This window comes from Tachyglossus aculeatus, chromosome 22 (genome assembly GCF_015852505.1).
Source record: "Tachyglossus aculeatus isolate mTacAcu1 chromosome 22, mTacAcu1.pri, whole genome shotgun sequence".
NCBI classification, from domain to species: Eukaryota; Metazoa; Chordata; class Mammalia; order Monotremata; family Tachyglossidae; genus Tachyglossus; species Tachyglossus aculeatus.
In genome coordinates this window covers 12,604,242-12,627,686 of record NC_052087.1, presented here as the reverse complement: position 1 = coordinate 12,627,686, position 23,445 = coordinate 12,604,242, and the positions used below count along the sequence as shown (strand labels likewise).

The window sequence follows — 23,445 nt, the reverse complement described above, 5'->3', positions numbered from 1 at the left end:
TATCCGTGGTGTCACTATGGGTCGGAAATGACTCGACAGCATAAGACAAGGCAATTCATTTAGCAAGTGTATATTTTTCACTCAGACCTTCCACATTCATAGTGTAGACATTCTATCTTATTAAAATCCACAAGCTCTATTTCAAATAATGGAGCTAATACATGGAGCAGTGAAAGAAAACACATATGAAATGAGCATTATTGAAGTAGATTGGAAGGTCCATAATTCAGTATGGGAATGAAGATTGAAAGTTAATGTGATCTTTCCTATTTTTTTCTTCTTTTTGATGTTTAATACTGCTTTAAAACAAGCTGCTCTAGCTCTTTAAAATTTAATATAAAGAGTTTGAGTACAAGAGATTTAGGCCCTAGTTGTCGTTAAAATAATGACATTTTATATTAGATTTTTTTGAGGGGCTTTATTCCCACCTCCATCCAAACGTGCTGTTTGTTCACCCTGCCTTGTCATCAATACTTGTCAAGTTAAGGTGGACCACTGAAGCACTCTTTCATGTGTTGATTTTGGCTTTGGTTTTGTTTGTATTTCAAGATAAATTTCAAGGAACCCTGGTGAGACAATTTCTGAGTTAATTGTTGTGGTGTTTGTTTAGTATTTGTTATGTGCCACACTGTGCTAAACAGAGATAGATATAATCAGATAGGCTAATAGTCTAAGAGGTAGAGAGAACAAATACTCAATCCCCGTTTTACAAGATGAGGAAACCGATACACAGGGAAGTTAAGTGATTCATCCAAGGACACAACAAGCAACTATGTGGAGGTGGGATTTGAACCCCAATTGTTTTTGTAACTTTCTGCAACTATTTCCTATGTCTTACAATTGGAGCGAAACCAACCATTTAAGAATACTATAAAATTCAAGAACTGTTTGTGTTCAGTCAAGGTACTGTACTGCTCTACAAATGAAATGGAAAGAAGTTATAATTTCTGGAATAATCATTAGAGTTTATACATTTTTAAATCCAATGTAATATTTTCTAGGTGAATAAAATTAAAGATTAGGTTATATCAGTATGAGGTAATTTGCCCATAATATGGCACTTCAGACTCCTCAATCTTTCTCCACTGTTATGACAGCTACAATATGACCAGCCCAGAGGAGACTGTATTTTTGTAGAGGTTAATGTGGGTGACCATCAGTCATCCCACATGTGCCTTTTCCTTTAGCCTCTGAGACCCATTTGTGATGACAATTTGTGGCTAATCTGATTCTACTGTATCCCAAAGTTTAGCACATTGCCTGGCACATAATATGTGTTTTACCAATACAATGGTCATTATTTCAGCCACACTGTCACTCATGCATAAGCTATCCTGTCAGTGGAGCCATCTTTGTAGATGTAGGATTTATGCATATTAAAAACTCTTGTTTAAAAATCATCTGGCTGCCCCTCCCTGCAGGAAGGAGAAGGGCAAGAAAGCCAGTTGGTCCTGAGGAAATTTGAGAAGAAGCAATCATGGGCCATGAAGATAACCCAACGTAGGGAATGGCCAAAGAGGGTTACTAGCTTGATTGAGGGGATTAGGGGGAGCTGGTGGCCTTTCTCTCACCAGACTCCTCTTCCTAGTTGAGCTTTGCTCTCTCTGTCCTGCTGCTTCCTCTTCCACTTCTAGTTTCCTCCTGCCTCCCACAGCCTTTATTCCCAATCACTTAATGGGCTTTTGACTGGCTTTCTTTAAAGCATTAAAGGTGGCCCTTTTTTTTATCCAATTAACCACTAAGCATCATGAAACAGTTTGGGCAGTGCAGAGAAGCAGCGTGGCTCAGTGGAAAGAGCATGGAGTCAGAGGTCATGTGTTCAAAGCCCAGCTCTGCCAACTGTCAGCTGTGTGACTTTGGGCAAGTCACTTAATTTCTCTGTGCCTCAGTTCCCTCATCTGTAAAATGGTGATTAAGACTGTGAGCCCTCTGTGGGCCAACCTGATCACCTTGTAACCTCCCCAGCACTCAGAACAGTGCTTTGCACATAGTAAGCGCTTAACAAATACCGTCATTATTATTATTGCTATATCACTTCCATTGACCAAATAAGCTCAGCAATAGCCCTCCTCACAAATAGGCATTTTTTAAATGATTCCAGAATACTAGTCCGATCAGAATATATATATTCCCTAGGTTTGAGTGTTTTTACTGTTTCATAAAACTGTGTTGAAGTAGTGTCCCAATATTTGGGCCGTGAACATGTTTAATTGGCTTATACTGATATTTGCTTGCACCGTTTGGGAAACTGATTTTCTGTTAGGTAGTCGTCCTGCCATAATTTATGATTTCATCGTACATTCTGACAGAATGCTATTAGGGTACATTCATCCAGCCACAGTGAACCTGCCTGGATACAGCAGTAGTGATATCAGAATAAAGGGTTTGTGCACCTGGGCACAACATTCGACTGGGTGATCCCGACAACATAAGTTTTTTCTGAACACAGAGCTTGTGATGCAATACCTTTTTTTTGGAACAGTGGATGTATTTCATTTACCTTTCAACATTCTTGGCATTTGCAGATTTGATTCTATGCCTGAGAAACAAGGCTCCCTCTCCTCTTATCTCCTCGCACTGCATTACATTGCAAATGAAAACACCACTAGAATGAGAGCTCCATGCTTACCACCTCTATTACTGCTCCCAAGAGCTTGGTTCAGCACTCTGCAGTAAGCACAAAATAAATACCATTAATGGACTGATCCACCCAGTTACCCTGATCAAAGGGAAACCACATTTCCCTTACCCATTTAGATATCCGTGTAGGGCTTAGCAAAGCTCCCTTATGTGTATACAGAAATGACAACCTGATTCACTACATACTGATTCCAATGACCTCCGTATTTTTTTAAGGGTATAGATTAATTTCTCACCTTACTGAGATCCATTTTGGGCTCATGAATTAACCTCAGAGATGAGTTCTTTAACTAAAAAGACTTTGGCAGTCTAGCATCACAGAAGAAACTCATGTGTAAATTAGAAAAGTATTTAAGATGTTTCTTTCAGTGTCACCTGAAACAGACAAAAGTTCCAGCACCAAGGATAAAAATTGCAGGAATGTATATGTTTCAAGAGGGCAAAGTGTATAATATGTCCCTCATTGTTCCTGAAAATGCCAAACTCAAGAGAATCCCTGTCACTTTTCAGGATCGTCCATGAAGAAAAATGATGGCACTTACTGCTTTTAAAATCAAAATGAAATGTCCACATCATTTATACAGGGCAGTTGAGCAGTTAAGAATTTGAGATTTTTCAGTTCCAAACTATCACACTCCTATTGATACAATTGGCAAGATAAGTTAAATTTCAGTGGTTTACAAAACAAATACTATTTTTCAAATTTAATAGGATTGGGCGAAATAAGTGTAACTATTGGAGGGCCTGGTTGACTTGCAATAGAATTGTATGAGGTTTCTAAATAGATCTGTGTATATATATATTAAATTTGTGTGATATTTAAATACAAGTGATTTCTAAGAAAATAACCAAAATAAAAATCTATTTTTTGTATTCACCAATTTAACTTTGTAATTCATGTTTAATCGAGATTGTAATACCACATACTGTTTCAACAAGATTGACTTTGGAATACTACTTGCTAGAAGTTCTCTGCTCTGTAATACCCTTTTCTGTGTACAAGATGTACCCCTCAAACTCCAAAATTTTGAAGTATCCAAACCATAAAAACAGGGATAAATGAGCTAGAGAAGATGTTATTTGAAATCATTTAAACAGGCATTTTCAACATAAACTTGTTTTTGAGATGCTGTTTACTTTATCAAGGTTTACATGTACAAATGTAACTACTTAAAAATAATATACATTTGGATATTGCATTTTTCAATAATAAACTTGAATATCTTTAAAGCTGGATTCGGATATTTTTTCCATTATTTACAACTTTAGGAAATGGCATTATTGTTTTATCTAGATCAAAGAAATCATATTTCATTTGAAATTTGACATGGCCTTTAGTGCTTAGAACACAAATGGAAATATCTATCTCAAAGGCCCATTGTTTTTGAGTTGGAAAATTGCTAGCCATCAAAATGCCACTTATTTCTTTGGTATGCATCTGTCCCCTTTGACCTCTTACAAATTGTTTCCTTAGCTAAAGGAGACAGCAGGAGGAAATGTGAATCAATTTAGAATGATTGGGGGCACACAGAGTTTGACAGAGATTATGAGGTTCTTTGTCCATCCTTTACCAAAGGATTGGATTCCTGGGAATGGGATGGGTTTACCGTGGGTTTTAATTCTTTCATTCATTAATGTTCTGAATATTTTAAGACTATATCTAACAATTAAAGAAAAAAAAAAAAAACCAGCTGAAATTCATCCAATTTTTATTCTGCCCAGAGACCTGAAGGGAAGACTTTGTAGAGAATCTGTCCTTCCCTAAACAGTAGTACAGATTGGCAAGGTAGATAGATTCATCCCCTAACTCCAGGAACCTTGAAAGGCAGAGAGTCTAGGGTCTGGTTTTGGGGATTTAATCATATGTACAATTTCCAAGAATCCGTGTTTTCCCACCCTGCAGTTTACCTCCGCCCTGTCTCTTGTGGCAGAAATAGCATCCCCCAGGTTTTTCTGTTTATGTGTCTTTGTGATAAGCAGTGTGGCCTAGTGGAAAGAATATGGGCCTGGAACTCAGAGGATTTGGGTTCTAATCCCAGCTCTGTCACTTATCTGCTGTGTAATCTTGGGCAAGTCTTTTAACTTCTCTGTGCCTCAGTTGCCTCATCTGTAAAATGGAGATTAAATCCTACTCCCTCCTACTTAGACTGTGAAACCACATAGGACATAGTTTTGTTCTCTGTCTCCCCCTTTTACACTGTTGGGTAGGGACTGTCTCTATATGTTGCCAACTTGTACTTCCCAAGTGCTTAGTACAGTGCTCTGCACACAGTAAGCGCTCAATAAATGCAATTGATTGACTGATTGATTGATTGACAGAGACAGCGTCCAACATGATAGTCGTATATCTACCCCGGTTCTTAGTATAGGGTTTGGCACATAGTAAGTGCTTAACAAGTACCATTAAAAAAAAGTACTGAGTGGCTTGGATTCCGCATACTTCCCAGACAGGACTTTCTTGAGGGCTGGGATCATGTCTACTTGCTCTATTGACTTCTCAGTTACCTCATCTAATAACAGTTATTATGATATTTATTAAGCACTTACTATGTGCAAAGCACTGTACAAAGCATACAAGACGATCTTGGAAGTTAAGTGATTTGTCCAAGATCACCCAGCAAGCAACTGTACTCTCCCAAGTGCTGATTGCAGTGCTTTGCATACAGTAAGTGCTCAATAAATGTGATTCAATGAATGAACTGACAGAACTGGATTAAAACCCTGGTCCTCTTGATTCCCAGGTCTATGCTCTTACCACTAGATGACACTGCTTTATTTGTAACATGTAGATGGAATATCTGTTCTCCTTCTCCTTTAGATTGTGAGCCCCTCGTCCGACACTTGGCACAGAGTAAGTGCTGAGCAAATATGATAATTATTGTTATTAGGGTTCTGGGTATACGCAAGTATTTAGTGTGTGCAGTACCAAATACTTGGAATAAATCAATGAGAAAACTGAGGCACAGAGAAGTTTAAGTGAGTTGCCTGAGGTCATCCAGTAGGCAAGTGGCAGAGGCAGTATTAGAACCCAGTTCTCCTGAGTAATAATAATAATTTATAATTGTGGTATTTGTTAAGCACTTCCTTTGCGCTTAGAACAGTGCTTTGCACATAGTAAGCGCTTAACAAATACCATCATCATCATCATTTGCGCGAGGTACTGTACTAAGTGCTGGCCAGTGGAGGCGGTGGGGATGGTGAGGGGAATTGCAAATAAATCAGGTTAGTCGCAACCCACATCAAACTCACAGTCTTAATCCCCATTTTACAGTTGAGGTAACTGAGGCACAGAGAAGTGAAATGGCTTGCCCAAGGTTACACAGCAGACACGTGGCGGAGCCGGAATTAGAACCCATGAGCATGACTCTCAGGGCCGTGCTCTATTCCTTAGGCTATGCTGCTTCCCTGACCCGAAAATGATCCGAAGCATGAGTGTGGAGGGACAGGGAGCTGACAGACCAGTGATCCTTCATGGAGGCCAAACTGACATTACTAATTTCAAAACTTCTGACTCATTAGAAAGTAAATATAGCACATGCTTGTCCTAGTTTTAATGTTCTTTCATTATGAATGTTTCTCCCAAAGTGTATTGCTGCTGTAGGTTTTGTTTAATTAAAGTAATTAAAATGGAAGCCCAGAGACTGCTTTGAAAAATAATAGATCAGGAAGGTCCTGGTGATTGGAACTCTCTGCTGTGCTGTTTGTCGAGGCTTACTGGGGCTCAGCCTGGGGCTTTGGGGGTGAGTAACCAGCCTCCTTTGCTGCTCTCCATAGAGTCCATGTGCTCCTGGCATGGAAATTAGGTCAGAAAGGAATACAGCCATCCTAAACTAAGCTGTCGTTTAGAGAATCATGAAAAAGAGCTTGTCCCTTGTCCCCAGCTCAGCTTTACTACTAAAAGCTGAAAGACAGCTAGGGCAGATAGACCAGCCTGATAAACTGAAATTAAGAAAGGAGCAGCTATTTTTGAGTAGTGGCTCCACGAGGGTCAAGACTGTGAGTCCACTGTTGGGTAGGGACCGTCTTTATATGTTGCCAACTTATACTTCCCAAGCACTTAGTACAGTGATCTGCACATGGTAAATGCTCAATAAATATGATTGAATGAATGAAGCAAGAAGCAAAAACTAAAACAGAAGCAGCGAACTCCACAACAAAAGGCAGTCTTTGTGTATTCACAAATGAGCTTTGTACAAAAGCACTTCGTACAGTGCTCTACACACAGTAAGCACTCAATAAATACGATTGAATGAATGAATGAGCAGGGCAGTGGGTCTTGCATTGACCACATATATGGTCCCAGGTGGATTGAGACGCAGCTTGGCCTAGTGGATAAAGCATTGGCCTGGCGTCAGAAGGACCTGAGTTCTAATCCCAGCTCTGTCACTTGTCTGCTGGCCGATCCTGGGCAAGTCACCTCACTTCTCACTGCCTCAGTTACTTCATCTGTAAAATGGGGATTAAGACTGTGAACCCCATGTGGAACAGGGACTGTGTATTTGATTAACTTGTATCTGCCCCAGCACTTAGTACAGTGTATGGTAAATAGTAAGCGCTGAACAAATACAATTAAAAAAAAAATTCACCTTCAGTGACATCTTCGAGTCCGAAGAACAGCTTCACATTACTCCAGCTGAGCAGGAACCATGCAGGGCCTAGGACTAAAGCAATTGGTTCTGGAGGTAGCGAAGTTTCAACTTTCCCAACACAGACTTTTCTCTCTCTCCTGGAACCTTTCTACTGGGAGAAAGAATACAGAGGGTCAAGAAGTTTGTGGAGAGGAAATTTGGTGGGTGTACAGGGCCCATTCTAGGAGTTTGGCTAGGACTGAGAGCAGGGAAATGGAAGATAGCTGGAGGGACTGTCAGGTTGAGAGAGGGATTAAAAAAAAATAGTGGAGAGCTTTGTGCATGTTTGAGGTAGAGAGGAATGAACCATTGGTGAGAGATTGAAGATAGCAGTGAGGGAGGGGAAGAGTGATTTGAGGAAGCGAGAGGGGAGACTCAGATGTGCAGGTATACTTATAAAGCAGGTAGGAAGTCGCTCTGGGGGAAGGAGCAGGGAGGCAGGAGAAAGTAGAGAAGTGATGAAGTAGTAGGTTGAGAGGGAGAAGTTTATACTGATGGTTTCAAAATAGCTGGCAAAGTCATCAGGCGTTAGGGATCCAGGCGGTGTGGTGGTTAGGAGTGTCAGGAAGGAGTTGGGGGCTAGGGATGTGTGAGTCAATGAGGGAAGAACAATAGTCAAGCAGAAAGCAGAGCTGAGTTAAAGCATGAAGGTATAAATTTGTAGCAGAAAACGTAAGTCCAGAGCCAGGATTTCTGCCAAATGGGCTCAGCCATATGGGCACCAGAACAGAGAAAACAGACTGTGGCTATGATCTAGGGCTGTGGGTTGCACGTGCAAGTATGATGAAGGGAAAAGTGAGCAAGGGCGATTGGTGGAGATCATGGAGTGGAACGCCAGTGCTTCAACATCTAAGGATGGGAGGAATGGGAGGAATTGGAGGATGCCCAAGTTAGGCGGGTTGTCCTAAGAAAGGCAGATTGGATCTAAAATAAGAAAGTTGCAATGGGGGAGAGGACTGAATTAAAGGGCCAGAAGGGGTGGGTGAGGAGGAAGGTTAGAAGTTGATCAGAATATGGTAAATCAGAATTGGTGAGGCCATACATGAGGTATTGTTTGGAACAGAACAACAGAAGAACAAAAAAGAAACCCTATCATCTTTTGTTTGATAGTCACAACTATCATTCATTCATTCAATCATATTCATTGAGCGCTTACTGTGTGCAGAGCACTGTACTAAGCGCTTGGGAAGTACAGGAAGATAATAATAATAATTATTGTTATTATAACTATTATGGTATCTGTTAAGTGCTTACTATGTTCCAGGCATTGTACTAAGTGCTGAGGTGGACACATGCAAATTGGGTTGGACACAGACCAACTGTGTCCTCCAGTCCTCCAGCTCCCACTTGGAGCTCACTGTCTCAATCCCCATTTTACAGATGAGGTAACTGTGGCACAGAGAAGTTAAGTGACTTGCCCAAGGTCACACGGCAGACACATGGCGGAGGCAAGATTAAGATATATTTCCTACCACAAGTTACACTATCCCTAATGAAAATCATTATTGACTATATCATTCAGAGCTCGATTAAGGAAAAATAATAGTGTTGATTTCTTTGTAATCTGTTTCCACTCTATACTATGCTAAAGTATTACCCATTCAATGTTAAATTATTCTTCATTACAACCTATTTTCCTCTTATCCTGGTTATTTTTGCCTCTTCATAATGATTTTCTCTCTAATATTTCATTTTTATTTGTTTCAGAATGAGCAAGCTAATGAAGTTTCACCCTGGGCAATTTATAATTTCATTTATAAAATATCCTCTGTGACCATTACGGTATCAGCATCCTGTACATCAGCATGTGGTGAAACATCTGGGGATAATGCCATGTGGGTTCCTTGAGAGCTCCTTGATTACATGGCTGTTAAGAAATAACCCCACTCCCCTCTTGAGGGATTCCACAATATCTGATACCTACTACAGTAAATAACCAGGGCCCAAGGCCCTAATATAATTACACTAGGACAAAGATTAGGTTTGTATCCTCCTGCTCCTTATATGGGTTTTTCCACCCTTGAGTCATCATTGCCCTTTTACAATCAAATGACTGTCATCGTCCCAGTTCTGAATGACCACAATATATAAAATCTGGATATACACTAATTGCTGCAATAGATCAGAACCTGAAAGTTCCAACCAGCATTACATTGATTGCTGCAGGGAATTCAATTCCCTTTCCACCCTGCCTCCTGTCAAGTCATTTAATGTCTGTTCTGCCCTATTCTGGACTGTTTTCCTCGCTTTCAAGACTCCTAACTCAGCCGCTCATGTGCAAGGGTCCTGCCAATCTCCCTAATTTAATAAAATACAGCTAGGTGCCTTATTCAAGACATGGTAATGAACTCACATCATTCCCAACCACCTGTCAATGGCAGTATAAATCAACAAACATGAAAGCAGCATTCACTACTTCCATATTTGTAAGGTATGGGAGAGGATCAAAGGGAGGGACATAGAGATATCAGTAGCAGCATTATAAGTCTGGAGCTCCTGGGAGATTCAGGGACCAAGCAAGGGCTCTGAGATCCAGAACATCAGCTATAGAGTGAATGGAGTATAGGTAATGGAGAATAAAGTTTGGATCTAGGCCTGGGGCCCAGACATCTGACACTGGGGAAGGTGACCCTGATGTCAGCATGAGCAGAGCTGGGGAGATAAGGAGAGTTGGAGAATCAGGTTGTGCTACACAGGATCAGAAATGTCCCTAAGAACAATGGAGGTCTCAGTCATCATGTGGCTGATCAGGTCAAGAACAGGACACTGGCATATTTCATTCAAGTCTATTGGAAAAATATATCTCAGAAGATGGTGGTACACCATACATCTTCATTTTTGATATATGCCTGGGTTTTCTTTCCCTCCTCACATACTTCTTCCCAACTCGTCTACTTTCAGATATATGCTTTGAGGTTTGGGATTTTTAGTTGACAATATACTTCATAACCTCCCTAAAACATAAACATGGACTTGACTAGTTTAAACAGGAAAATGAATGAAAGCTAGATACCCAAGAACCTGTGGCATATTCAAGGGCAACAAGGCATACAAGAGCATGGAGGACAAGACAAACTTTTTAAATACAGAAGAAAAACAGCAAACTCCTGGGAGACAAAGGCAGCACGTAGACAAAGCCTTCTTTCGTTATCTTTTTTCTCTTTCCCTGCAGTTAACATTCCCTCCAACTTCCAGAACGTGTCCATGTGAAAGTCTCAATGACACCTCAAGTTCAATATGTACCAAATGGAACACCTCATCTTCCCTTGCAAATCACCTCCTCCACCTAACTTTGAATCAGTTGATAACTACAGCATGGACCTAGGAATCAGAGGACCTGGGCTCTAATCCTGGCTCTGCCAATTGCTTGCTGTGTGACCTTGGACAAGTCACTTAGATTCTCTGTGCCTCACTTTCCTCAACTGTATAATGGGGATTCAATACCTGCTCTCCCTCCCACTTAAGACTGTGAGCCGCATGAGAGACAGGGACTGTTTCTGAATTAATCTTTACCTACCCCAGTATTTATAACATAGTAATCTCTTAACAAAACCATAAAAAAATCCCTCCCTCCCCAACTCTCATATCAATAATCCTGGCATTGTTTTTGAATTATCTCTTTCTTTCAACTCCCGCATTCAATCCATTGCCAAATCCTGTCGGTCCTTCTCCTGCAGCATTTCTGGGATCTGTTCCTTCCAGTCTATCCGAACAGTCACCCTGCATGCCCAGGCATTTGTCGGATCCTGTCTTGATTATTGCATTAGCCTCCTTAACTCCCTGCCTCCAGTTTCTCCCCTACAGTCCACACTTCACTCTTCTGCCCAGATCATTTTTTGAAAATATCTTTCTCCCCACTCCTCAAAAATCTCCAATGGTTGCTTATTCATCTCCACAAAATAAGAGACTTCCTGTTTGTCTCAGGAAGTTCTCTCCCTCCTGTCTGTCCTACTATAACAGTTCACACTATTCATTTCTCTTAAGCTAACAATCATCGCTTCATTCTTGTTTGACACAACCAACCTCTTACATTCATTCAATCATATTTATTGAATGCTTACTGTGTGCAGAGCATTGTACTAAGCACTTGGGAAGTACAAGTTGGCAACATATAGAGACAGTCCCTACCCAACAACGGGCTCACATCCTCCCCCATGTCTGGAACTCTTCTCTCTTCACACCTGACAGACCACAGTTCTTACCATTTTTAAAGCCCTTCTGAAATCATATTTCTCCTAGAAGACCTTCCCCTATTTTTCCCCTCCCCACCTTATATCTCCCACCGACCATGTCATCAGTCATGCCACATAAATTCACAAGTACTCACAAGCCTTCCCTGTTGGATTTATGTACACAGCTTAGACACTCTATTGCTTCCCTTTAGCAGCAATTTATTTTAGTGTCTCTTGCCCCTGCTAAAATGCAAGATACTTGAGAACAAAGATCAGGTCTACTAATACAGTTGCACTCTTCTAAATGCTTCATATAGTGCTCTGCACACTGTAGGTCATAAATAGACATTATTGATTGATTGTGAACTGCAACTGTGTCTAGGGGATGGTGAGGGAGGCCACAGTTTGGAAGATGCTAAACCTGGGCCAAGTATGGATTCAAATGGCTAGAAACCCTGTGCCAAATCACTGGACAATTGATATTTCTGAGAATGTTTGTGGACCTGAAGCATTGTATGTGGTGACCAAACAGTACAAAGGATAACTCAGTTACTAGTCCCACTCCTAAAAGAAACACAATTCACATACTGATCATAGAAGCATTTCATAGTAGATGGAACAAGTAAGAGACACTCCGCGAGAAGGAGTGGTATTTTCTAAAGGCGAAATTAAGCAGAAACTATGAGCTAATCTTTTATTTGTTACTGAAATGGCTGGGTGCTTGAAGGAACTCTATGAAGAGCAGAGTGCCTTCTCAAAGCATGACGACACCAGAAACCATCCGGCCTAACCCATCAGGATCCATAAATGAACATAAATACATTTTAAACAAATTGATGTCAAGCAATGGTCTAAAGTCCTTCCAACCACTTAGCCAGAGAAAATTCTGTTTACTCAAAACCAAAAGCAAGCCAGTTTGCTTCTTGTGGAGTGTATTCTGGTACCTAGAAATGGGTTTCTTTGTCAGGTTCCATATTGGTGTAGCTTTTGTCACTTGGGTTGTAGCCTGGCATATGGGCCTGGTCCCCTGAATGGAGTCCGTTTTGGAGCGCTGACTCAGCCCCTGTTTTCCAAGAAGGGTCATCTTCCAAGTCTTCCTGTGGAGTAGCAAATAAAGCAGTTAGGCAACCACCACATACCACTACAGTCCCTCTGAAATCCCCTTCTCTCAAGACTAGAATAAAACACTTTGGGGATGGGAGTGTGTCTATGGTAGTATCTCTCTGTATAATGCCAGAGGTGAACTCCCAAATCTTTCAGATCATGAGAACATCAAACAATGTTGCTTTTTGTGGCTGAGTTTCTTGCTCACTATTTGTGGCTGAGTTTCTTGCTCACTACCTTCCTTTCCCTTTCCATCAGTAGTCCCCTCAGGACTGCTGGAACCCTAAACTATGCAAGCTTGTGACATTTGTAAAAAAACACTATTAAAACAAAAGAACAATGCATGACTGTTATGGAGAAGTTGGGATTTATGTTCATCTTGATTAGATCATGGATATTATTTGTAGGTTGGGAAAATTTGTCACATTTTAATTGCAATTTAGAAGTCTTTCAAAGTCATACACTGTAATCTATTTAACTTGTACTTGTGTCTGACAATTGTCCCATTTCTATTTTCTTTCAAGCTCTAGGTGTTTTACCTCCCCTTTGCCCCATCTCTTTCACATCCTATTTTCGTAGCACAGCTGTATAATTTGCACTGCTCCCATTCACAAAGTTCAATTACATCAGCAGACAGTTGAAAACTAGGTGAAACTCAAACATGTTCATATTTATACTTCTTCCTCAACTCTATCCTTTCTTACCAAATGTTGGGATACTACCTTAATAAAAGCAATTTGAGAAGGAAAACGGGGCCCTACTCAGAATTCCTGTCTGCAAAAATTAGTACTTTTAAAGATCTCCCCTACTGGGAGAGATCTAGATAAAGCGTTACAGTCATTCTGTCTCTTTCCAGAAGCTAATATTTACAGAGTTTCTCTGTAAGGGAAGGGAGCATTATGATAAGAGAAGGATTGAGGAGGTGATAACACCTGAAATGAATTAGAACCGGGTTTAAATCCTGGCTCTGCCACTTGTCTACTATATATTATTATTATTACGTGACTTTAGGCAAGGCACTTAACTTCTTTGGGCCTCAGTTACCGCATCTGTAAAATGGTGATAAAGACTGAGAACCCCATGTGGGACATTGTGTCCAACCTGATTCTTTTGTATCTACCCCAGCACTTGGAACAGTGCCCGGTACATAGTTAATGTTTAACAAATATCATAAAATTAAATAAAAATGCAGGAGGCTGTGCCAGTGATAAAGGTGGAAGTCCTTAGGCAGATATTGAAATCCAAACCTTCAAACATAATACAGTATGCCTGGCTAACATTTGTCAGGTTAACCTCATCTCACTGTCCAGCATCATTTTTGATAAATATAATTTCTTTATTGTAAAAATATCCCCCAAAATACACCTTCTCTGGTAAAACATGACCATTGAGAAACAAAAATAACAAAAATATCTTCACAAGGCTCGCCAGCCACTTTTTGCAATCTTGTCTGTGTCCACTGCAGATGAAAACTCTAAAATGGAAGCCATTTTAATATGTTACTTACATGAATTGTTTTGTTGTTATGTTGAACGCCACACCAGCATACTGTCTTGTACCTCTCTGACCAAAAGCAAAACAAGTTGGCCACCGGTCGAATTAACCGAGGCGGAATATCTCTGCCCTTTGAAGGGCCTGTAAAATACAAATTTGAAAGGATCAATGAACATTCGGCAATTGAGCAGACAAGTAATAATAATCGTTATTATGATAATAATAACAACAATAACATACTGTTACTCCTACTAAGCACTGGAGTAGATATAAGATAATTAATTTGGACATAGTCCTTATTCCTAATCGGGCTTTCAGTCTAAATTGGGGGATAACTGGTATTGAATTTACATTTTGCAAATGAGAAAACTGAGGCACAGAGAAGTTAAGTGACTTGCCCAAGGTCACACAGCAGACAAATGACAGAGGAGGGATTAGAACCCAGTCCTCTCACTCTCAGGCCTGTGCACTCTTCATTAGGCCACACGAGGAGGTGACTCTTCTGCAGTGATGTTGACTGACTCAACCATGATGCTTTTTAGCAGATTAATAAGTTGGACTGGATAACATGAGTATATTTTAAATAACCAAAAGGTGAGGTAAGCTGATGCTAACAACTAATTAAAAATATAAATAATTTCCAGCAGTGGCAAATGCAGCTAGTATGGAAAACCACTTCAAACACCTTTGGTAAATGAATAAAGGATAACTTACTTGTTAGGTTGCAACACTCATCCCCAGCCAAAATAATTATATCTGAATGTTTCTAGGATAAACAGGATCAGCTCAAATGATAATTAATGTAGCAGTCTCATCAGGGAAGCAAACGGTAAGGGGTGGGCATGACTCCTGATATCTTACAATTGGCTGCCATTTGGGACATGCAAACTGGCACCTGAATGAGAGACCTCACACCAAGGTGGTTCACCACACATTCGTGGAATCACTTCCTTCCCATCTCCCTCGCACGTGTTTAGTGCTTATCTTTAGTTTTATTTTTCTGAGGGTCCTCCAGTTCCCCACACTCAAAAATAAAGGATTTGTTTTAAAAGGTTTGATGACTCTTTATGTATTTGTTTAAGCATTGGGCACTTTATCCTCTCTCCAAACCACTCACCTCCTACTTATCCAGGCTGGTAAGTAGTCTAAACCCTGACTCAGGGTTTCCAGGAATATCCCCAGGTCTGGGTCTAGGGTGTTGGGGGCCCGGGCTTGAAAGATCTGGACTCCCCACAACCCAATAGCAGAGCCAACAGTAAAGGGGAGGGATGGGAGGTAAATGGACTAGGGAGAGCTTCAAGGCTGTTCATCACCTCACCCCCACCTACCTCACCTCCCTTCTCTCCTTCTCCAGCCCAGCCCGCACCCTCCGCTCCTCTGCCACTAACCTCCTCACTGTACCTTGTTCTTGCCTGTCCCTCCATCGACCCCTGGCCCACATCCTTCCCCTGGCCCACATCCTTCCCCTGGCCTGGAATGCCCTCCCTCCACACATCCGCCAAGCTAGTTCTCTTCCTCCCTTCAAAGCCCTACTGAGAGCTCACTTCCTCCAAGAGGCCTTCCCAGACTGAGCCCCCTTTTTCCCCCCTCCTCCCCATCCCCCCGCCCTACCTCCTTCCCCTCCCCACAGCACTTGTATATATATTTGTACAGATTCATTACTCTATTTTACTTGTACATATTTACCATTCTATTTATTTTGTTAATGATGTGCATATAGCTTTAATTCTATTTGTTCTGACGACTTTGATGCCTTTCTACATGTTTTGTTTTGTTGTCTGCCTCCCCCTTCTAGACTATGAGCCCGTTTTGGGGTAGGGACCATCTTTATATGTTGCCAACTTGTACTTCCCAAGCGCTTAGTACAATGCTCTGCACATAGTAAGCGCTCAATAAATACAATTAAATGAATGAATGAATGACTGGGAGAAGCCAGGGAGAGAGACAGGTCGGTGGTTGGCAACAAAGCTGCCTCACACAGGTCAGGCTGGGGAGATTCATTCATTCATTCAATCATATTTACTGAGCACTTACCGTGTGCAGAGCACTGTACTAAGTGCTTGGGAAGTACAAGTTGGCAACATATAGAGATGGTCCCTACCCAATAGCGAGCTCACAGTCTAGAAGGGGGAGACAGACAACAAAACATATTAACAAAATAAAATAAATGGAATATGTACAAGTAAAATAAACAGAGTAATATGTACAAACATATATACATATATACAGGTATGCTTGGGGCTGAGGAGACTTAGCCCATGGAATGAGTTGGGCCACCCAGGAGGTAAGAAGAAGGCTCTCCCAGTCCAGGAGTCCTGACAACCTCAAGCTCCCTACTCTTCAACAGCTTAGAAGCAAATGAGCGGTTGCTAAGGAAAGGTGCAGCAGATAAGCCATTTGGAGCCAGGGAATTGGAAGAAGCCTTGGACAAGTGTCTGGCAGAGCTGACTGGCCTCACGCCGGTTATGCCGGAGAAGCTTAAGTCTAGGAAAACTGAGGCTGCATGGCAGAGGGAACAGTGAACCTGCTGATCCTGGCTCTTTGCCTGGATTTCCTCTCAGTGGAGAGGGAGGGGAATGCTGTGATCCCAGCCTCTACACCCAGAGACCCAATCTCACAATACGCTGCCTGCGTTGTCTGGAATTTCCCCAAGAGATGGGCCAGGAGGTATGGGAAGAAAGGTTCAGGGAGGGGCCAATGCCCATTAGGGATAACAGGGAAGAACAGGGAGCAGCAGACTTCAGGATGCAGCAGGGGAGTTCACAGGAGAAGAATGAAAGAGGATGGGAGTGGGTAGATCTGGGAATATTTGGGGCCAGAGCTGGAGATGCTGCTTCAGGAAAAATCTGGCAGACTCAGGACAAGGCTGCTACACAGGCCTGGAATGAGGGTTGGGACTGTGGGACTAAGTTTGGAGTTCCCTGTTTCGCTACAGGGAAACACAGCAAATTGATGGTGCCATGGGATACTCCACATGACATTTTCAAGCTATTGCCCACAAGAGTTAAGACCCACTGTAGCCGGGATTCAGGGCTGACAATCCCTGGTGATGTTACACTTGATGCATTATGTGTGTGTGTATGTGAGGGGCAATGCTTTGAACCCTTGCATCACAGTTCACTATCAGCTGAAACTGATCCTGTGAAGGCATCAGTGCTGGTAATGCAGCCAGAGTAATAATATCAGCCATAGAGAATGAGGTTTTTGGCTAACAGATCTTACGAATCGATTTCAACCAATCCAATGGGAGAACAGATTCAACCAACCTGTTATCAAGCTGATGATAAGTCCAGAAACAATGCATCCCAGGCAACCTACAGCACTGTAGTAAAGATAGGAGAGAGAATACCAGGTCTCTGCCAAGAATGGTCTATAGAAACACAAAAGCAGGGGAAACAGACAATAGTTATTGATCATTGGTTGATGATAAAAATATATTGGAATAGATAATTATAATAATAATTATGGCATTTGTTAAGCACTTACTATGTGCCAAGCACTGTATGAAGCGCTGGGTGGATACAAGCAAATCGGGTTGAGTCCAGTCCCTGTCCCACATAGGGCTCACAGTCTCAATCCCCATTTTACAGGTGAGGTAATTGAGGCACAGAGAAGAGAATTAAAATGACTTGCCCAAGGCCACACAGCAGACGTGGCAGAGCTGGGATTAGAACCATGACCTTCCGTTTCCCAGGCCAGTGCTCTATCCACTGCGCCATCTGAAATCTCAAGGGCACCTACCTGCCTTGGTAGGGGCAAGACTACTTGGCAAATTTCCACTGCAAATGACCATTCTCCAACCCAGCCATAATCACAGTCAAATTAGACCTTAGATAAGGTGGAGGCTCAGAAATCCTGCTGCAGAATGACTTTTTGCTGTACTCTCCAGAGAGCATACTGCCCTAACTCTGGACATCCATGATTCTTACCAACACTGCTAGGAATATTGTTAGTCCAATGTTATGAGCATGGAAGCAGCACTGGTGTCATACACAATGGATAACCCAAACAACAGTGGGAGATTCCACCATATCGTTAGTCTATTCATGGAGTTGCTGGCTTTCAGTCAGCATCTTGTCAATCTATGTCATAGATCTCAGGTGCCTAGATTGATAGATGGTTGTACTTTTCATTACCCATTAGACTGGACTTTTTTATGGTGTTTCTTAAGACCTTTCTATGTGTCAGGCAGCCCTGGGGAAGATAAAAGACAATCAGTCCATGTCCCACCTAGGGCTCCCAGTAATAAACCCTATTTTGCTGATAAGGCATCCTGGCCTACTAAATACAGCATGGACCTGGGACTCAGAAGGACCTAAGGTCTAATCCTGGATCTGCCACTTGTCTGCTGTGCGCTCTTGGGCAAGTCATTTCACTTCTCTGTGCCTCAGTTGCCTCGCTTTTAAAATGGGGATTGAGACTGGGAGCCCCACGTGGGACAAGGATTGTGTCCAAGCCAATTTTGCTTGTGCCCACCCCAACTATCACCATCATTATTGTTATTATCATAGTCATTTTTAAGGGAAGTGACTTGTCCATGGTCAAAAAGCAGACAAGTGTTGCAGCCGAGATTAGAGCCCAGATCTCTCTGACTCCCTACCTGTGCTCTACCCATTAGGCAATAGCTGCTACTCCTTGTAGTAAAGGATCAGGTCTACCAGCTCTATTGCACTGTACTTTACCAAGCACTTAGTACAGTGCTCCACACACAGCAAGCACTCAATAAATACCATTGATTGATTATTTGATGAAAAGAAGGATTAAAATTAGCCACATATGGATGGAGCTGGAGTAAACACCTTGGAAGGGCTATGGATTCCAGGGGATGGAAAAAGAGCCCCTCAAATCCTCTGGCTGTTGTCCTAGTCTGGTGGACCGGGAGCATGATGGAGTCAAGAAAATCCTATCCTTCCCCTTCAGTCCAAAGAAAGGGGCACTGCATCCCTCACAGTGCTCCTATTTCAGCAATGTCAATTATGGGGATAGAAAAGGATGATTTCCTCTATTACTCAAATTGAGTTAGCAAAATAGAATATTCTGAGCTGAGAAGAGGCTCTAGAGAAAGATGGCTTCCTAGGCAAGAACCCAAACTATGAAATGTTTGCAACCACTGGCAACATAAATTGCAATAAAAAGTATACAGTGGAAAAAAAAATATTTCCTAGATGGATGGTGGTGGGCATATTTCTGAAAGTTGTAGTATGCCACCCTCCCTAACTGCACTTGGAAAGAGTTGAGGTGGTATAAAGTGGGCAATCTCCAATTTGAAGAACGAATACTTTTAGCTGCTTGTCTGTGCTGCTATTTCCTATTTGTGATGGGCACACAAAAAGAGTCTCTGGAGAAAAGTGGGGGGTCACCTCTGGAATATCCATTAGTGAGAGATAATGGACAGTTTAGCCTGTTCAAATTTAGGTCCAGTAGAATCCAGGCTTCTAAAAGCACAGCAGTTCATTCAGTGGCAGTTTCATTTATTCTCCCTTTACATTTAATGCTTCAGTACTGATGTCTTTGGAAAACCCAAAACAACTTTCAATGCCATCATTTCTGGTTCTCATTAGAGAACTCTGTGATGCTCTAGATTAATGTCCCAGAATGAATGGGAAATACATATTTATAAAAAAACAAGATGATAATTGGAACATAAATGCTGAGGTGCTCTCATTTGAGACAGTCTTCTAATCAATGAAGCTCTTTTTTTTAATTTGTGAGGGAGATGACAGTCGCAATTTAGAAATATTGCCTTTTTAAAATTATTAAAATGGAAATTTGGTTGAGATGCAAAGACAAATATCTGACTGTTCTTGCTTAGGTACAAGTAGCATTGCATTGGAACTGAAACTTGAAATATTTCAAAAATGATTTTCCTGGGTATGATAAATGTCATTGCCTAGAATAATAAGAGAGGTGAATTCATTAGTTGTGGCTATATTAGTAATTCTCTTCCCTCCAATGCATATTATATGCACTTGTTCACTTTCCTCCATCCTATCATAATTACTCTCTATTAAATATATCCGTAGATTTTATTCCTTTCTGCTCTATTGTGTTAAATCCCGAAGCTGACTATATTCAGTGCACAATGCACCCCAGATTTATTTTTCCAATAGCTGCTCTGGACCTTTGAATCGTCTTTCACAGTTAGACTCTGCCCATTTTTCAATTCCAATTTAAACCAATCACGATTTAATTCCAGAAACCACAGGATACTAGATCAAATGTGGCACCACTGTAGGTATTTCACGCAGAAAGTACATAAGAAGCACCATGGCCTAGTGGAAAAACATGGACCTGGGATCAGAGGACCTCAGTTTCAATCCACTGGCCTGCTTCATGACATCAGACAAGTCACTTACTTTCTCTGTGCCTCAGTTTCCCCACCTGCAAAATGGGAATTTAATTCCAGCTCTATCTCTTACTTAGAACCTGAGCCCCATGTGCAACAAGGACTGTGTTTGACCTGATTATCCTGTATCTAAGCCACACTCAGCACATAATAAGCACTTTACTACCAAAATTATCATCATGTTATTCAACCCACATGTGAAAATTCAAAAATACCTGTTGGAAGATATAGAAGGAGCCAATGGCAGAAATATCCCTGTCCCGTTAGCTTGAATGCATTGGTCTGTTGATAAAACTAAAGGATGGGACTTTGAAGCTGGCGCAGGGTACACAAATCCTCCGATGGCCACCCAAAATGACAGGGAGATTCCGATCAGGAGGCCACCAAACGCACCCTTAATGAAAGAAAGAAAGATAGGTGATTTAACGAGAAGAGGAGCCCACATTACCATCCTATGCCAGGTGAACTGATTTTTCAACTATGTTGTTACAAAATAAAACCTTACTAAGGCAGCTTTGGGATTTAACACAATAGAGCAGAAAGTTATAAAATCTGTAGATATATTTAATAGAGAGTAATGATGATAGGATGGAGGAAAGTGAACAAAAGTGTGCTCCCTTCCCCATTTGCCACACATCTTTCCACACTAGTAAACTTTGTGCATCTTGGGGACTCAACATTCCCAGGTTATTCTGTTATTCTTTTTAATATTTCGGTTCACTAGGTAAGTAGATGTCCCATAGCAGATTCAGCATGTAGATCCATCACATCAAGTGATTCCTTACATTCCCAGACACCCCACAGTTGAGCAGAGCCTCAACCAGGCAAGATAGCCGCAAACATTAGGAGAGGGGATAAGAAGAGGAGGAAAAGGAGGAGAAAAAGTCGAAGGGGAAGAAAAGGAAGAAAAATGAGGGGGAAGAGGAGGATAAAAAATCGAAGGGGAAGAAAAGGAAGAGAAATAGATCTAGATTTATGTGAAAAATTCTTACTAATACCATAAACAGCATTCAAATATAACATCCCAAAACTTGGTCTCTTGAGAGAGGAGCAAATTATGAAATCCCTTAGTACACAAAGGGATTTGATGTTCTGAAGGTCAATTCTTACCTTCCAGCTTGCAAAGGGAAATACAATTCCCAGAGTGAATAATCCCAGCATGGGCCCACCACACATTCCATGAATGCTGAGGGCAGCCTGAGGAAACAAAGGGCAGCATAGCTCACTCTTGCTATTGGCTCAGTCTCTGGCCACACCAAAGTTACACTTCTTATATTGACCTCAAACTGGATTATACTTTACTTGTTCTAGTTCATTCCCCCTCTGTTACTTTCCTCATCTTTCTTTGATCATATAATAATAATAATAATTGTGGTATTTAAGTGCTTACTATGTGCCAGGCACTGTACTAAGTTCTGGGGTGGATACAAGCAAAGCAGGTTGGACATAGTCCCTTTCATTCATTCATTCACTCGTATTTATTGAGCACTTACTGTGTGCAGAGCACTTTACTAAGCGCTGGGGAAGTACAAGTTGGCAATATATAGATGGTCCCTACCCAACACGGGCTCTTCCCACATGGGGCTCACAGTCTCAATCCCCATTTTACAGATAAGGTAACTAAGGCCCACAGAAGTGAAGGGACTTGCCCAAGGTCACACAGCAGACAAGTGTCAGAGCAGAGATTAGAACCTGTGACCTTCAGACTCCTAGGCCTGTGTTCTATCCACTAGGTTGTTCCCCATGAAAATTCCCCATTGTGATTAATTCTCAAATCCCCGCTTTCAAGCATCAAACATTGGAAGTTAAAGAGGAAAAAGATCTGATTCATTCAATCATATTTATTGAGCACTTCTGTGTGCAGAGCACCATACTAAGCGCTCGGGAAGTACAAGTTGGCAACATATAGAGGTGGTCCCTACCCAACAACGGGCTCACAGTCTAGAAGATGAGTACCTCTGGCCCTGAAGAATAAAAAAAAACCTACATTTGAAAGATATTCCTCAGCAGTCTCCTGATAATAACTCTCATAGAACCTGTCCTTTATTTTTCTCTAAGAGTAGATGGGCCACTCTGCATTGCCCCTGTTGTATTGGGGGTTCATTATAGTAGAAGTCAGTTGATTTGATTTATCCATGGGAAGAAGTATCCAAAGAAGTTGTATTTGCTAGAAGGTTTGACAGAATCTGTGAAGAGCAAATCCAGTGAGTTTAAGAAGGATGTTTCCTGATGGCACTGACCAAAATCTGACTTCTTTTCCACCCAAAGAAAGAGGGAATGGTAAGAGCACTTGCAATCCCAATTTGGCATTGAGCAGTAGAAGAACATTAATTTTTGTGTGTAAAACTGGGTCCTTGTACATTCATCATGATTGGTCCCAGTGTCCACTTAAGTGCCAGTTACCGTTCAGGGTATCATCTCTGGAATCTGCATTATGGGCCCCAGAATGACAGAGGGAAGAGAGAATAAAGGAAAGGACTGAAAAGCACAAATTTGCTAATGATCAATCAAGTAGATGTGCTGATGTCAAGGGTTCATTCACTCATTTATTCAATAGTATTTATTGAGTGCTAACTGTGTTCAGAGCACTCTACTAAGCGCTTGGAGAGTACAATTCCACAATAAAAAGAGATAATCCCTGCCCACAATGGGTTTACGGTCTAGAAGGGGGGAAGACAGACATCAGAACAAATGAACAGGCATCAATTGCATCAATGTAAATAAATAGAATTATATATACCCATCAAAACAAGTAAACAGGCATTAATATGAACAGAATTATAGATATATACATATATACTCAAGTGCTGTAGGGCTGTGGAGTAGAGCAAAGGGAGCAAGGCGGAGTGATGGGTAGGGGGGAGCTGAGGAAAAGGGGGATTTAGTCTGGGTTTCTGAAGTAGCTTTAGGGGCAGATCTAGTAACATGAAGCAGGAGAAGCAGCATGGTGTAGTGGCTAGAGCACAGACCTGCAAGTCCCTAGGTCATGGGTTCTAATCCTGCCTTTGCGACGTGCCTGTTGTGTGACCTTGGGCAAGTCACTTCACTTATGTTTGCCTCA

The 23,445-nt window shown here is 41.5% G+C and overlaps 1 protein-coding gene across 1 annotated transcript in view; it reads right to left on the bottom strand.

Moving 5' to 3' along the window:
* Positions 1-12,117: 12,117 nt before the first annotated feature.
* Positions 12,118-23,445, bottom strand: part of SLC5A12 (solute carrier family 5 member 12) — a 33,240-nt gene continuing 21,912 nt past the window's right edge. Inside the window, exons 11-15 of the mRNA XM_038765042.1 lie at positions 21,495-21,581; positions 20,600-20,778; positions 17,305-17,408; positions 14,052-14,179; positions 12,118-12,537 (exon numbers count right to left, since the gene is read on the bottom strand). Coding sequence (XP_038620970.1) covers positions 12,385-12,537; positions 14,052-14,179; positions 17,305-17,408; positions 20,600-20,778; positions 21,495-21,581 — 651 coding nt within the window. The 3' untranslated portion in view covers positions 12,118-12,384. The remainder of the gene's footprint in view (positions 12,538-14,051; positions 14,180-17,304; positions 17,409-20,599; positions 20,779-21,494; positions 21,582-23,445) is intronic.